We start from the raw sequence: 13862 nt of genomic DNA, 5'->3' as shown, positions 1-13862 counted from the left end.
GTCTTGACTTGTTTGGGGTTGGCGTAGGCGTACGTGCTCGCGCACGATGGTTCCCCACGTCGTACGTAGCGTTGGTTGGTTCCTTCCCCACAGAGACATATATTTATTTTCTCTCTACCTGGCACGGATCTACTTTCCCAGTCCACCAGCCAGCGCGTAAACGCGCGATATTATGATTTTCCCCATTAACCCCCGCGTGAAGATGGTAGAAAATGAGGTAGCCATGTTGTAGCGGTGTGTGTGTTGTGTCGTGCGCTGTGTGTCTGTGTATAATGTTAATGTAACCCGTCTCTACCCGAGTTGGAGAACAACAACAACAAGCATAGCTTGAAGCAGGCGGCAGCACGCGTTCGAGCAAAGGTTGGGGTGGGGGGAGGATAGTGGATACTAGGCCTTTATTATAACCATATCTTCATCTGCGATTATATTATAAGCACGCAGTTGGAGCCGAGGGGAAAAAGGCGGAGGTATAAGGAGCATTGTGTGGACGGAGGAGCGGAGAGAAGGAGTCACAATGAGCGGAGGAGGGACGCCCTATCTGGGGAGCAAGATCAGCCTCATCTCCAAGGCCGAGATTCGCTACGAGGGAATCCTCTACACCATTGACACGGAGAACTCCACCGTCGCGCTCGCCAAAGGTATTTTTGTTTTGTTTTATTTATTACGCCTAGTGCGGTTGGGCTGGCTGAGCAAATTAATTAAGCAGCTCCTCGTTATGTAGTTCGACGGCGTGTCCCTTCTTTGCGGAATAAAAGAGAAACGTGCACGCTTTAATAATAACAACAATCAACGCATCACAATTTATTTTTCATGGGGCACAAACAAAGCGACACTTTCGCTCTCGTCGCGACTCGCGACGGCTCACACTGCGTTCGTCGCGCGCGAGTTTTTTCCGCGCCGCGCGACAAAATGACGTGTTGTTTACAACTGAAATGAAACATGTTAATTTATTTATTATTATTGTTGTTTTATTTTAAATAAATGTCGACGCTTATTCGTCCATTTGTCATTGCGCCATTTGCGTTGGTAATAATAACGTCATCTCGGTGGAGAATACGTCGTTTCGTCGAGCGAAAAAGGCTCGTGCGATGTTTATAAAAAAGATATAATGTAAGAGAACTATAATTAATTGCGTTTGGTTGGCCAGCAGCAGGCGCTGAGCAGTCCAGTGAAGTCTGGTATTTTATCAACATTTTCGGAGTCAGTGGCTGAATTTAGCATACATGCTAGCTAAGCCTATAGTCAACATTACTACTCAGATTAGCTAGAAACTCTATTCGTGGTTTTAGGAACTGTCAAGAAGGATACCCTCGTCTGTTAATAAGTCAGCTGACGTCCCAGACTCCCATGTCAGCTGATGAATTGACACACATATGGAAGAGAACATGATCTTCTAGTACACACAGGTTATTGAGGTCAACACAAATGATGTTAACCTGTGCGTGTGTTTGTTTGTCACGCAACATGAGCCAGCTTGGCAACGTGCTATAGGACCATAACAAGGACGTATGCAATTAATGCACCTAAAGAAGGGTCCATTGATTACACTGTAATACACTTACTATTATTTATGTTAATGAAATGTAGCGATCCCAATTTCTGCCAAGTTTCAGGCTAGTTACATTAGCTAAGCTAGTAAATAAGCAGCTTTGAATGTTTTAGTCCTCAAAGTTGGCAGAGTGGTAATTAAATCATGGTGTCAATTACAGTACTACTGTACAGGTTACACTTGGGCTAGCCTGCAAGAAACGGTTTAACCTCTTGAACCCCGTCCGTCCCCGGCATCCATATTCTGGGAGGCTCATTAGCCAAGAATATCAGAAGCTCACTCACACGCTGTGAGTGTGTAGATTGTCTGTATTTACTAGCGAAGGGATTTGGTGTATGCAGAAAATAGCAGTCCAAGTTGCAAGTCGTGTCTGTTTCAGTAAGAATAGAGGGTTTAAGTGGTTAGATATTTGAATTGCCTTTATGTTAATAAGCAATTTCCAACATTGAAGTCCTCTATGTAAGCTTGTCTTGAAAGAACATTGCTATTCAAGCACAACACAGTCCTGATGATTCCTGGGTGTTGTGCATGCAGAAGGAGCAAAAGGCTTTACGTGGTTATTAAATTGTAAAATATCTATGATATGTGTGTTCTTGTTTAGTTCGTTCTTTCGGCACGGAGGATCGCCCCACTGACAGGCCCATCCCGCCCAGAGATGAGATCTTTGAGTACATAATCTTCAGAGGAAGCGACATCAAGGACCTGACTGTGTGTGAGCCACCTAAGCCAACATGCTCTCTGCCCCAGGACCCTGCCATTGTCCAGGTATGCAATCCAATGTGTGCTCTATACTACTACATTGTTATTGTTCGCAAGTGACACTGTCATACCCTATGAATTAAGTTTCAAGCTAGAGTTAAGGTCTGTTTACTCTCTTGCAGTCTTCCATGGGCTCAGCTCCATCATCCGGGGCTTCCGCTGCCTCGACCCCATTCCAGTCTGCTGGTTCCTACGGCCTCTTCAACAGGGTCCCGGTTCCCCAGTACAGCCAATTCAGCAACAGCCCTCTGGTTTCCCCACAGTTTGGAGCTGTTGGTGTCGGTAAGGTTCACATACTGGGAAAAGGGAGTAAGCAAAGCAAAAGAGTGAATAGTCTGACACATACAGTCTGTAACTATTGCTCTTCCTCCTTTTGTGCCATGCTGAACTAGGAGCTTGCTGTGAAGGGGCCCAGTCAAGCATGCTATCCAAAGGTTCAGGGTTCACTGTATGGATCATGGACCACAAAATTAGTCAGGGCAGCGAACGACTGTTCCCTACAATAATTCCCGTATCCCCGTTCGCACCCGCCTCCCCCATTCCCTCGCTTCCCCGCTCCTCTGTTGAGAAAGATCAACATTTCTACATGGAATTATGGACGGATGTTGAACAAGCGTGCGTTGAGCATCATCTCCACATGGCAGTTGTGCTTCTGAAGTGGTACTGTGTGTGAAGACGAGAAATATATTGTTTTGATGCTTAAATACGTCTCTTTGGCTAAAGTGCTCAATCATGAAAGGACCGCGATGGAATCAAGTCATCCGCTGGGCGAGTCCCGCTGATAAAGTAGGCGACAAGTAGTCAACATGTAACTACAGAAATTCATATACGGTAGACATGTGAAAGGACTGCAATGGAAACGCATAGGTTCAGAAACAAGACACCGATGGCTTTATTGTGTTGTATTGTTCAATTATATAGCCTACACTTCCGACCTACATTTAACAAACAAGCTTCATAATCATACTTGCTGAATTCAGCGCTGTGTGATGCGTTTGTTCTCCTCCTGCAGTCTGCACGTGTGTGTGTGTGTGTGTGTGTGTGTGGATACGCGTGCAGCATCTATCCAATGAGACACGTTGGTGAGCGCGGTCTCGGACAGAGCTACGGGAAGTAGTGTAGGGAACAGTCGCGGGCAGGGCATGCTACAATAACTGAATCCTCATCTCAGTGCACGCACAGACCACTGAGGTGACTCTTTCCCCCTACACACCATATCTTTAAATTATCATTAATCAGGACTCATGGTCCTAATTATTTGGTGTGCAAGATAGTAACATTGAACACTTTAAGGCAAGCATTACAGATATGCCAACTTTGTGGAATAATTAAAGATAGAAATTGAAATGAATGTTGTTGAGCACACACTTTAATTGTGCAGCAAATGTGGAAAGTGACCAAACAAAGGAACCAAGAGTGTTGTTGCACTCAATACCCTGCCTGCTGTTCCTTGTTGGAGAACACGTGAACTGTGAACACAACAAAAAACAACAGTTAAAAAGGCATGGACAAGTCAAAGTGTGTATAAACGTCTGCTAAATGCCTAAATCGTAATTGTAAAGACATATCGTCCAAAGCAGGACGACCAGTACCCTCATTTGGGAGTGCCACGAGCCAGTGTCAGGGCAGTGCAATTGGCTCTGCTCTCCCACTGACTCACGATATCTGGGTACCGAAGGTAAAAGACCCCCAAAAAGAGGGGGTCGTATAGAGCGTTGCAGTCCCGCCCCCTTTCATGACGACGCCAGGCCCAGGAAATAATTCCCAATGCATTTTTCCCATCGACATTTCAAAAAGTATTTATTTAAAGACCTTTTTAAGCGTCGTACAAAGCCAACTCGAGTTGTGACAAATCATGACGACAAACACAATATTTTGGACCAAACAAATAATTACAAAGAAGAAAAACAAGAAAAAAAGGGTTGTAAACCTGCCGTTTTCTCCTTCTTTCTAATTATTTGTTCGGCCCGAAAATTTGTGTTTTGTTGTCATGACTTCTCACAACTCGAGTTGGCTTTGTACGAGGCTTAAAAGGTCTTTAAATAAATACTTTTTGAAATGTCTATGGGGAAAATAAACGAGGAATAATTTCCTGGGCCCTGGTAGGGGCCCCCGTGTGCCTCTACCGTGCCTGTTGTTTTGATGAGGATGACATTTTGAGGAATGAGATTTCACTGTAGAAGATGCACACTTTTATTACTAGCCAGAGAGATCAAGTAGAAAACATGAAATCTGTCTGAAATGAATCAGATTGCCTGAGTTATTGAATATTTGATTTACAGTAATTAACTTCAACGTCATACATACAAGTTTGCTTTAAAAATGTACATATTTGGTTAAATCTTGAAAAGAGGTGTATTTTTGTTTTGTAACTTGGTATAACCTTTATATAACTTTTATTCTATGTCCTGATGACGAGATTATAACTGCATGATTACGACTGTCTTGGTAATTGCATTTTCTGTGGTTTTTTTATTATCATTTAGAGTCCATGGGCTTCCGGTCCATTTTAGGCTTTTGAAGCCTGTACAGACTACAGAGCCTTGTTTTAATCTAAAGTTTGACTCCTAATTAGGGGATGTGCATTTTCTAACCTGACCTCAATCTGGGTTTTTAAAGGTGGTCAAATAAATATGGCCATTTGGTGTATCAGTAGTAGTCAAGACCAGTCATCTTTAAAGGTGGTCAAATAAATATGGCCATTTGGTGTATCAGTAGTAGTCAAGACCAGTCATATTGAACTGTTGTCTTCTGCTCCAGGTCGCAGCAGCCCCAGCCTGGATGCCCACAGGAAGAGCCCCACCCTGGAGCAGGCGGTACAAGCCACCCCGCTGGCTCCATCTTCCGCCCCCACCGCCCCTGCACCCGGCCTGGGACGCAGGAGCCCTGCCCACGGCCGTACGGCCCCCGCGCCCTCCGGCCATGGGATTCAGAAGTCCCATCAGCATCATCACGATGGCTTGTTGGAGCCCAGGCGGGGCGAGCCTGTCAGGGGTGTCGGCAGCAACCAGGGCTGGCCTGCGCTCCGTCCCGCCACCTCCGTCTACCACACCACGGCTGTAGACAGGGCTCACCCTCACCCACCGGCAGGGTTTACCCACTCTATCTTTAGGGCCTCAGGTGAGAGCCCAGCCCAGTCTATATACACTAATGTGTGCTTTTGTTTTTTGTGCTAAACTAAAACAGCAATCATTGGAAAAGAAACTTTATCAGTTTGTGTAATTGCTTAACATTTTGTTCCAGAGGTTCCATATTTGAAACAATTGTGCCCTTTCCTGCAGCAGGTAGGAGACTAGTGGCACATCTCGATACAGCACAGGGCTGTTATCACTCTTGATTGTTCAAGGTGTTTTATTTTTTTATTTTCGGAAGACTAAAGGACTCTACTATTACAGGCACAGATGCCCAGAAAGTCCACAAGCCCGAGTCTGAGCAGGCCCGAGGTGAAGGCAGGGATACCTCTAAACGTTCCACAGGTTAAACCCCCTCCGTCCACCAACTCTCCTCCAACCCATGTTTTTATTTCAGCCTCACCACCCCCCTCTTTGTTTCAGTGTGCTTGTTTGTTTGCATACGTGTGCAGATTGACATGCTGTTCATGTCAATGACTGTATGCAGGTGAATGATGAGCCATTTCTTATGCTTGTCATGCTAATCACTGTTGGTGATTAGTAACTGTGATTTGTGACCTTACAGCATCATTCCATGTTCTTTTTTTGCATCTGACTTCAATGGGAGTGTTTGGTTGTTTGTTTTATAACCAACACTTCATGCCATGAACATGAATGTATTATGTTGGTTGGCAATTGAAAAAGAAAATGTATGCTCTTGTGTTTTAACAGACATTGTGACTTGGTTGACTATTTCCAGTGGTGAAAAAAGCACTCAAATGTTTTAAGTATCAATACTGAAATATAGAAATACTCCATAATTCAAAGTGTACTTGAGTAAAAGTATTGGCATCGAAATGTAGCAAAATGGCAAATCTACAAGCTCACAATGTGTCACATCGCTATTTTGAAATGGCCAAAATGTATATAGGGCTGATGTGGTTAGTTTATGTTTAGTAATAATAATACAATCTAGAAAGTAACTAGTAACTAAAGTTTTCAAATACATGTAGTGGATTAAAAGTACAATATTTGCCTCTGAGATGTAGTGGAGTAGATGTACTTAGTTACTTTACACCACTGACTATTTCCTGTGTGCATATGAAACATTCTTGTCAGTCATTTGGTGTACCTTAAATATATCTTAATTAAATTGATGCAATTCACTCAACCATAGTAATTTACCCTTTTTTTTTCTCCCCCCCCCGTTGGTGTGCCTGTTTGGCAACTGCAGGTCCTCCACCAAACCGGCGCAGTCGAGGCGGCGGTCACCGCGGCCGCGGGCGCTTCAACGTGCGCCACGACGGACCCATGAAGTTTGAGAAAGACTTTGACTTTGAGACCGCCAACGCCCAGTTCAACAAGGAGGACATCGACCGCGAGTTCCAGAGCAAGCTGAAGCTGAAAGGTAGCATACCGTATTCTATGTTCATTTCAACACTGAAACACTGGATGTTCTCATTCTTTATTCTCTCATACTTTATCCTCACAAATGGTTCATGGAAAAACGGGTGTTCTTTTTTTGATGATGGCAGTATTTCATTACATTTTCTCACTGGAAAACAGACTGTATATTTATTTAATCAAACTGATATGAAACATTTTCCAGGCCATCCTGCACAATCACCGTGGTCCCTTAACCCATTCTGTACGGGAATCCCTTTTGGGGTTTTAAGCATTATGTCATACTTTAGCTATTGGAAAATAGCAGATCTACAAGCTCATAGCGCGGCACTCTGTGCTTGTGTAGATCTGCTAAATCGTTGCTTCTGGGGGGGTCCCTGGAACAACATATTTTCAGATGGGGGTCGACGGCCAATTACAGATAATTCTGGGGTTCCTTGACATGAAATATTGAGCACCACTGATATAGAAACAGGTTTTTCTCATGACTTTGTAGACATTTTTTAAATTTCGATGCCAGGTCTAAATGGGCTAATATGTCTTGTAGCTACAAATATGGCAGTAACTGGAGCAGACCATACAAAATATATTATCGAGGCAGTTTTTACATTTTGCATTATGGTACGACCGTACGAGCACTTTGCGGACGCACAGATCTCGTCCTCTTTAACTTGTTGTGTATTTTCGCTATACCTGATAAGGAGAAGCTCCCAAAAACGGATACTCAAGTCACCATCAAACCCTTCCTCCTCCTCCTCCAGATGAGAAGAGTGACAAGCCAGAGAAGGCGGTGAATGGAGAGGATAAGGGAGACTCGGGCGTGGAGACCCAGAACAGTGAAGGGAACGTGGATGAAGAAGGAGACCCGTTGGGCCCCAACTGTTACTACGACAAGACCAAGTCATTCTTTGACAACATCTCTTGTGATGACACCAGGTATAGGCTCATTTGAATTTTGAAATAGTTTGAATTGCAGCAGCATCCACAATGTAGTTGTACCACAATCAGAAACACTTGAATGCCAAGTCATGTAATGTAATGTAATGGCATACTAGCTAGCAAACAAATGTACAGTGCACTAACATTACTACTAATGAATGACATAGTGGCGGGGGTCAGATAAGTGTGCTTAAAGGGACACTTCACCCTTTTTGCAAAAAAATATATGTTAATGACGTTTAGAAGCTTTAGATCACTTTCCTGGGGGTATTTATGTGTGTAATATGTGGTTTTAGTTATTTTAGATTGTAGCAGTGAGCCTGTTGTCTCTGATGTCATGGACACTGGTCTCACTACCTTCCTGGACTACAATTCCGATAATTCTTTGGTGCACTGCTCCTCCTTGTGGATAGGGGGGAGAGCTGTCTTACTGAGACAACATGTAGTCCAGGAAGGAAGTGAGCCCAGTGTCCATGACATCAGAGACACTGGGCTCACTGCTACAATCTAAAATAACTAAAACCACATATTACACACATAAAGCCCCCCAGGAAAGTGTTCTAAAGCTTCTAAACGTCATTAACATATATTTTTTTGCAAAAAGGGTGAAGTGTCCCTTTAACTGCTAGTGCTACAGTGGTGGTTTTATGTCCAAGGACAAGTACAGCCACAAGTACTGCTGCAGGGGGCGCTGTGACCATGTTTTTCCATTGGAGCATGCTGGTTGCAATATGCATGCAGTGTTGGATGTCCTTGCATGATGTGCTTTTATTTATTCCCGAACATATTAAAATATTACGGAGCCCCTGAATGGCCATGCATTCAAAATATATTTTATCCTTTCCGTACAAGATAATATCTCGTCCGATCTTAAGATATTATCTTGTACGGACAACATCAAATATATTTTGAATGCATGGCCATTCAGGGGCTCCGTAATACATAAATGAAACAATTAGATTTAAAATAAAAGAAAGAGAGAGTCTATTATCCTTAAATTATGTTCGAAAAAGTAGTAGGGAGAAGTTTAATTAAAAACTACCATTGCCACCATTTGAATCCTGATGTCCATGAAATGACTATTGTTATATTTTATTTTCATTAGGAAAGCGAATGAAAAAGCTGGAGGCTTCGGGTTCCCAAGGTACTTGTGATAAAGGTTCTACCAATTGCCGTACACACATTATTGTATTTGCCATTTCTGCCATATTTATTTTACTTCTAGTGATACTCTGCTTTGGTGCTTATTTTCTTAAATCACCTGATATATATATATACAGTATTATAGTTCATGGTAGGAATGCCATGTGATGAATGTCATGAACTTCTTGTCATGAAAGTTTTCTACACCCTGCAATGTATATGTATAATGTGTAAGTTTTCACCTATGATGCCTACGTGCCCAAAATAGGTTGAAAGCTGACGCCCGCTCTGTTAACCCATTCTGGGTGGGAAGTGGGACCCCCTTTTGGTGGTTTAAGCATAATGTTATACTTTAGCTATTGAAATATAGCAGATCTACAAGCTCGTAGCGCGGCACCGAGTGCCACGCTACGAGCTTGTTGATATTTTCAGATTGGGGTCGGCGGCCAAATACAGATAATTCTGGGGTTCTTTGACATGAAAAACGTTGAGCACCACTGACATAGAAACGGGTATTTCAGGAAACTTTTAGGATTTAAAAGACTAGAATCGTCCTCAGGTCTAAATGCAATGGGTTAACTGTTTGGTGCAGGCAACGGAGACAGACCTGGGCTGAGGAGAGGCAGATGAACTCGGAGACGTTTGGCATCCCCTTACGCCAGAACCGAGGCCGCGGCGGTTACCGCGGGCGCGGCGGTGGCATGGGCTTCCGCGGGGGCCGAGGTCGCTCCAACAGCCGAGGGTCCTTTGGACCCCCCCACGGAGGCGGTGGTTACAGGGGAGCGTACAGGAACAGCCAGGGAGGCCGGGAGTTTGCCGACTTACCAGAGTTCAGGGTAAAATATATAATATTTTTGAAAGATGCTGAATTTCCGCCTTGAAGAAAGTTTACCGCTGTTGAAATAGCAAAGTGTTTGCAATTACTATACAGTATACAGTATATCATAGCTAGAAATGAGAGGCTTTCAACTTTTGCAACCTCTAAAGCCCTAACCACACCAAAGGGTCAAGACGGTTTTAGCGTTGTCCCTGCGGTGTGATATGTCTTGTTGTTTCATGTTGACCCTAGTGATTCAACGCATTGGAATTCAATGGCCCAAACCACACCAAAGGGTCAACAAGACAGTTTTAGCGTTAACTCCTTGCAACCGTTTGGACCCAAGGAGTTGCATGGTGACCCTTTGGTGTGGTTAGGGCTTTAGTCTAGGTGGGAGTGACACAAAGTACCGGTCTTGACTTGTTCAATTATTTGGAAGAAACTCCAGGTCGTGAAATTGAAATTGCAGAGTTGTGACCAGTGGAGGGTTTAGGCTCTTGCACACTGAGTCCATGGGCTGTATTTTGCGTGTCTTAAGTACCAGGTCTTATTCCCTAACTTGAGTAAACTAAAGACCTGGAGGCGTGATCAATGCTCTTTGGCCACTCAGAATAGCCAAATGGCATTGATCACGCCTCCAGGTCTTTAGTTTACTCAAGTTAGGTAATAAGACCTCGTACTTAAGACACGCAAAATACAGCCCCATATGTTTGAGTGGTGCAGCCCAGCTATGTCTGACCCCATCTATATATGTTTCGTCCTGTGAAAATGTCACAACTAAATTATAGAATAATAGCGCATTAGACTCTGTGTGCAAGGTGTCTGCGCATAACTATTTTTTATCGAATGATCTTTTAGAAATTCTGTTTAGGGATTGTTTACCAAAAGAAAAAAGCTGGGACAAAAATACTCACTCAAAATAATTGGCCAATATGTTTATTGAAAACCTGTCAGATTTTGTTATAGATACTAATAGAAGACTGCTAAGGTTTTGAAGATTCTGTTTCTTGTCTTTATTTTTCTCCCCAGAAGGACAACAAAGTGTCTGCATAGGACAACTGGAGGAAGAGTCCATGGAAAGGTGCAATTCCTTGTGCTAAAAAAGTTATTAAATTAGTTTTGGTTGCTACTTTTTGACTAAAAGAATGAAGATTGTGTACTAGCTGTATATTCGTCACCAGCACTGGGTAGACTGCTTGAATGCAACTTCCTTTCCATATCTTTTCAACAATGGAAACAACAGCGCACGCAGTCCTTCAGAAAATTTCAAGATCTCAACAAGAAACATTTCCAGGTGGCTGAAGAAGAAAAAAAAAAGTATAAATGTCATATTTCAGAGGGATGTCATTACGGTATTTTTCTTTACAATTTTTAGCAGTAGTGTTTTTGTTTTTTTCTCCTCCCTTTCCCTATAAACTTGTAATTGATAATATTCTGTTTGGTGTTGAGGGTCATAAACCTCAGTCCTTGATCGCTGGTATAGCTTTATATCTGGGAGGGGATATTAGCCTTTAATGTAAACTTAACCCATTCTGACCGGGCACCCATTTTGGTGTCAGCATCATGTTATGCTTTAGCTATTTAAAAATAGCAGATCTACAAGCTCATATCGCGCCACCGAGTGGCGCGATACGAGCTTGTAGGTCTGCTATTTTTTGAAAAATCGAAGAACGACTGACATTTTTTTAATCTGATCTCAGGTCAGAATGGGTTCATCAGACCCAGTGTTTGTCCGGCGGAAACCTCGTATGAATCTGATCTCAGGTCAGAATGGGTTAAGCACCAAATCAATCCACAGGGTCTCAGTCACAGCTTTTTACCATGTATTTTTCTATCACCACTCACCCTCCCACTTATATATTAACTCAGTCCATTCTGAAGTGGCAGTGCTTGTTTTTTTCCCCCCACTAGATCACCAAAACTCATAATCAAGGCAACATTCTGTTTTGACCGACTACATCTCCTGTGTTTTAGTTATGACTATGACTCTTATGTCTTGACTCTTCTGACTTTTCTTTTAAATTGTAGGTTTGAAATCAAAGGAAGAAAATCTGTCAAGTCTAACTTAGTTTAGATGTCAACTTGTACTTCAACCTCTGTTTTTTTCTTGTGGTAGTGTTACCAATGCACAACTCAACTTGGTGTTAACGCAACTTTAGTATAAGGCAGGAGCATTGCAGATAATAGGACAAAGCTGACTTGCTTTTATTTTCTTGAATTGTTTCACAGGCTGCTCTGGTACAAACATGAATTTGAGATGCTGCTCTTTGCTACAATCATGTCTATTAGTTTCATCTATATAGGCAAGATGGCTGTTGGCTGAAGCAGGCCGGCATATGAGTTGCTTCCCAGAAAATGGGCCAGTTAAGGTTGATTGCACTTTGTGTCTTGGCTAAAAAACCTCTTTGAGGTGATATTATTCATAATTATGTGTATGTTCATTTTTATGTCGGCTGCTGTTTCATGATGGACACTAATTTCCTCTGAACTGTTTCTGGTATCTTTTGTAACGTCATACTGATATTCATAATGTCAAGCACAGTTCATCTGCTTATTTAACTTATCTCCATATTTAACTTGGATAATCTCTTGATTCAATGCCACTAATTTTGTCCCATGGCACTGCATGGAGGTTGATGGCCTACTAAAGCTATATAAGAGATGTCAGTCAATGCAGTTACTCTGAGAAAAAAAAGAAAGAAAATACTAATTATTTATAGCTATAAGGGTGTAGCAACTAGTCTCCTAGCAATATTGATGCATATTTCTGAGGATATGAATGATGTGGCCCAGTTGAGAAAAGGTACACGGGAACTAAATGAAGTTTGGCTGAATAAAGTTTTGAATAGGAATGGAATTTTGTTCAGGCAAGAAATGTATACAGTTGCACTTTTACAATTTCAAAATTGTATTATAAAGTGGTGTCTTCTGCTCATCTGTCCCCCTGAGATTTTATTCTGCTGATCATATAATTATGATCATTGATACTTTTATATTGCCCAACATGTCTCATGGTTCCCAGCTAGGGAAGCTAGATTTCAGAGTGGAGTTTAATTTATGGAACATTTGTCAGGCAGAGAATAATTGTTAGCTTTTTACCCCTAATGTGTTGCAGCAGATTGAATGGCATTACACCAGAAAGCAACAATTTTAATAATTGGCATCTGTCATTAGTGTCTCCATAAGAATAATCCAGACGTAGAACATGGGCCAGAGAGTTGAAGTGTTTTACGGTATGCTAAGAGTTTAAAAGCCAGGTGTGCATCAAGATGTTTTGGTGCACAAGGCTGATACACTAATGCAAATTAGTGTTAATTTAATGCCCAAACCACACCAGTTGCAACGAATACCAAATGACTCGCCCCTTTACCAACTTACCCCCGCATTTTTTTTTAAATGTAGTTAATTTAGTATTTCCCTCCCTCTGAAATCTGAAATTATCTTGTATTCAGATTTATTTGATTCTATAGTAGTCGATCTCTATACTCATTTTAGAAAGGACATGTTACAGAGACGGTGACTGCTTAATTAAGTTAATTTAGGACCTTCTAGCAGTTAATTTCGTTTTATTAATCACATTTCCCATGTTTTGTAATGGCATCATCATGCTAATATGCCTGTGGATATAGAGTGAATTTAACAATGATAAATTAATATGATGATACCTTTTAAATAATCAACATGAGTAGTGGGGCGAGATGGAAAAGAGGCGACCGTACCTGTTATCGTTGCAACTAGTCGCGACTCCTTACAACAACACGGTTTAAAGGTCAACCACACCAATGCAACTCCTTTCAACTGACATTGGGGATAATGGTTGCAAGGAGTTGTGTGGCGAATCATTGGTGCGGTTTGGGCTTACAAGAGTTACAATTACTATTTATTTTTTTCTTTAAAGAAAGATGTAAATTTGACATGCAAAGCTACCTTTAATGTACTTGATTGTGCTCAGGAAATGTATAGAAAATATATTATGGTCTGCCTTGATGCTAGATCATCACTGAGGTCCCCAGATGATTGAAAGTCTATGAACTATAATCAAAAGGTGTTGATTTGTTGTGTTCTTATAACCAAGTAAGTTGTCTTACAGTTATCTTTTAACTTTAGCTTGATGGTGGTGCAGCACTTCTGAACGTAAATT

General features: G+C 42.0%; 1 protein-coding gene across 5 annotated transcripts; it reads left to right on the top strand.

Annotated features, from left to right (window-relative positions):
- The first annotated feature begins 247 nt into the window (after positions 1-247).
- Positions 248-12656, top strand: lsm14aa (LSM14A mRNA processing body assembly factor a). Of its 5 annotated transcripts, none has more exons than XM_083763345.1 (11): positions 248-638; positions 2151-2314; positions 2431-2590; positions 5069-5428; positions 5704-5784; positions 6653-6826; positions 7524-7758; positions 8867-8905; positions 9497-9740; positions 10751-11237; positions 11491-12656. In XM_083763345.1, exons 1-10 carry the CDS (start codon positions 515-517, stop codon positions 10772-10774), a joined length of 1605 nt encoding a protein of 534 aa, XP_083619471.1. In that variant the 5' UTR covers positions 248-514; the 3' UTR covers positions 10775-11237; positions 11491-12656. The 5 variants fall into 5 exon arrangements, with proteins under 5 accessions (XP_083619471.1, XP_083619472.1, XP_083619473.1 ...); XM_083763346.1 differs by lacking the exon at positions 11491-12656 and adding an exon at positions 11358-11478 and having other exon boundaries at positions 10751-11286; XM_083763347.1 differs by having other exon boundaries at positions 250-638; positions 7584-7758.
- Positions 12657-13862: the final 1206 nt, after the last annotated feature.

This window comes from Protomyctophum parallelum (genome assembly GCF_964188405.1).
Source record: "Protomyctophum parallelum genome assembly, chromosome: 4".
In the NCBI taxonomy this organism is placed as follows: Eukaryota; Metazoa; Chordata; class Actinopteri; order Myctophiformes; family Myctophidae; genus Protomyctophum; species Protomyctophum parallelum.
This window is presented reverse-complemented; position numbering and strand designations above follow the sequence as displayed.

Coding starts and splice junctions, on each gene's coding strand:
- lsm14aa (XM_083763345.1), top strand. CDS start 515: ATGAGCGGAGGAGGGACGCCCTATCTGGGGAGCAAGATCAGCCTCATC. Junction 639..2,150: donor CACCGTCGCGCTCGCCAAAG/GTATTTTTGTTT, acceptor GTTCTTGTTTAG/TTCGTTCTTTCGGCACGGAG. Junction 8,906..9,496: donor GGAGGCTTCGGGTTCCCAAG/GTACTTGTGATA, acceptor TGTTTGGTGCAG/GCAACGGAGACAGACCTGGG.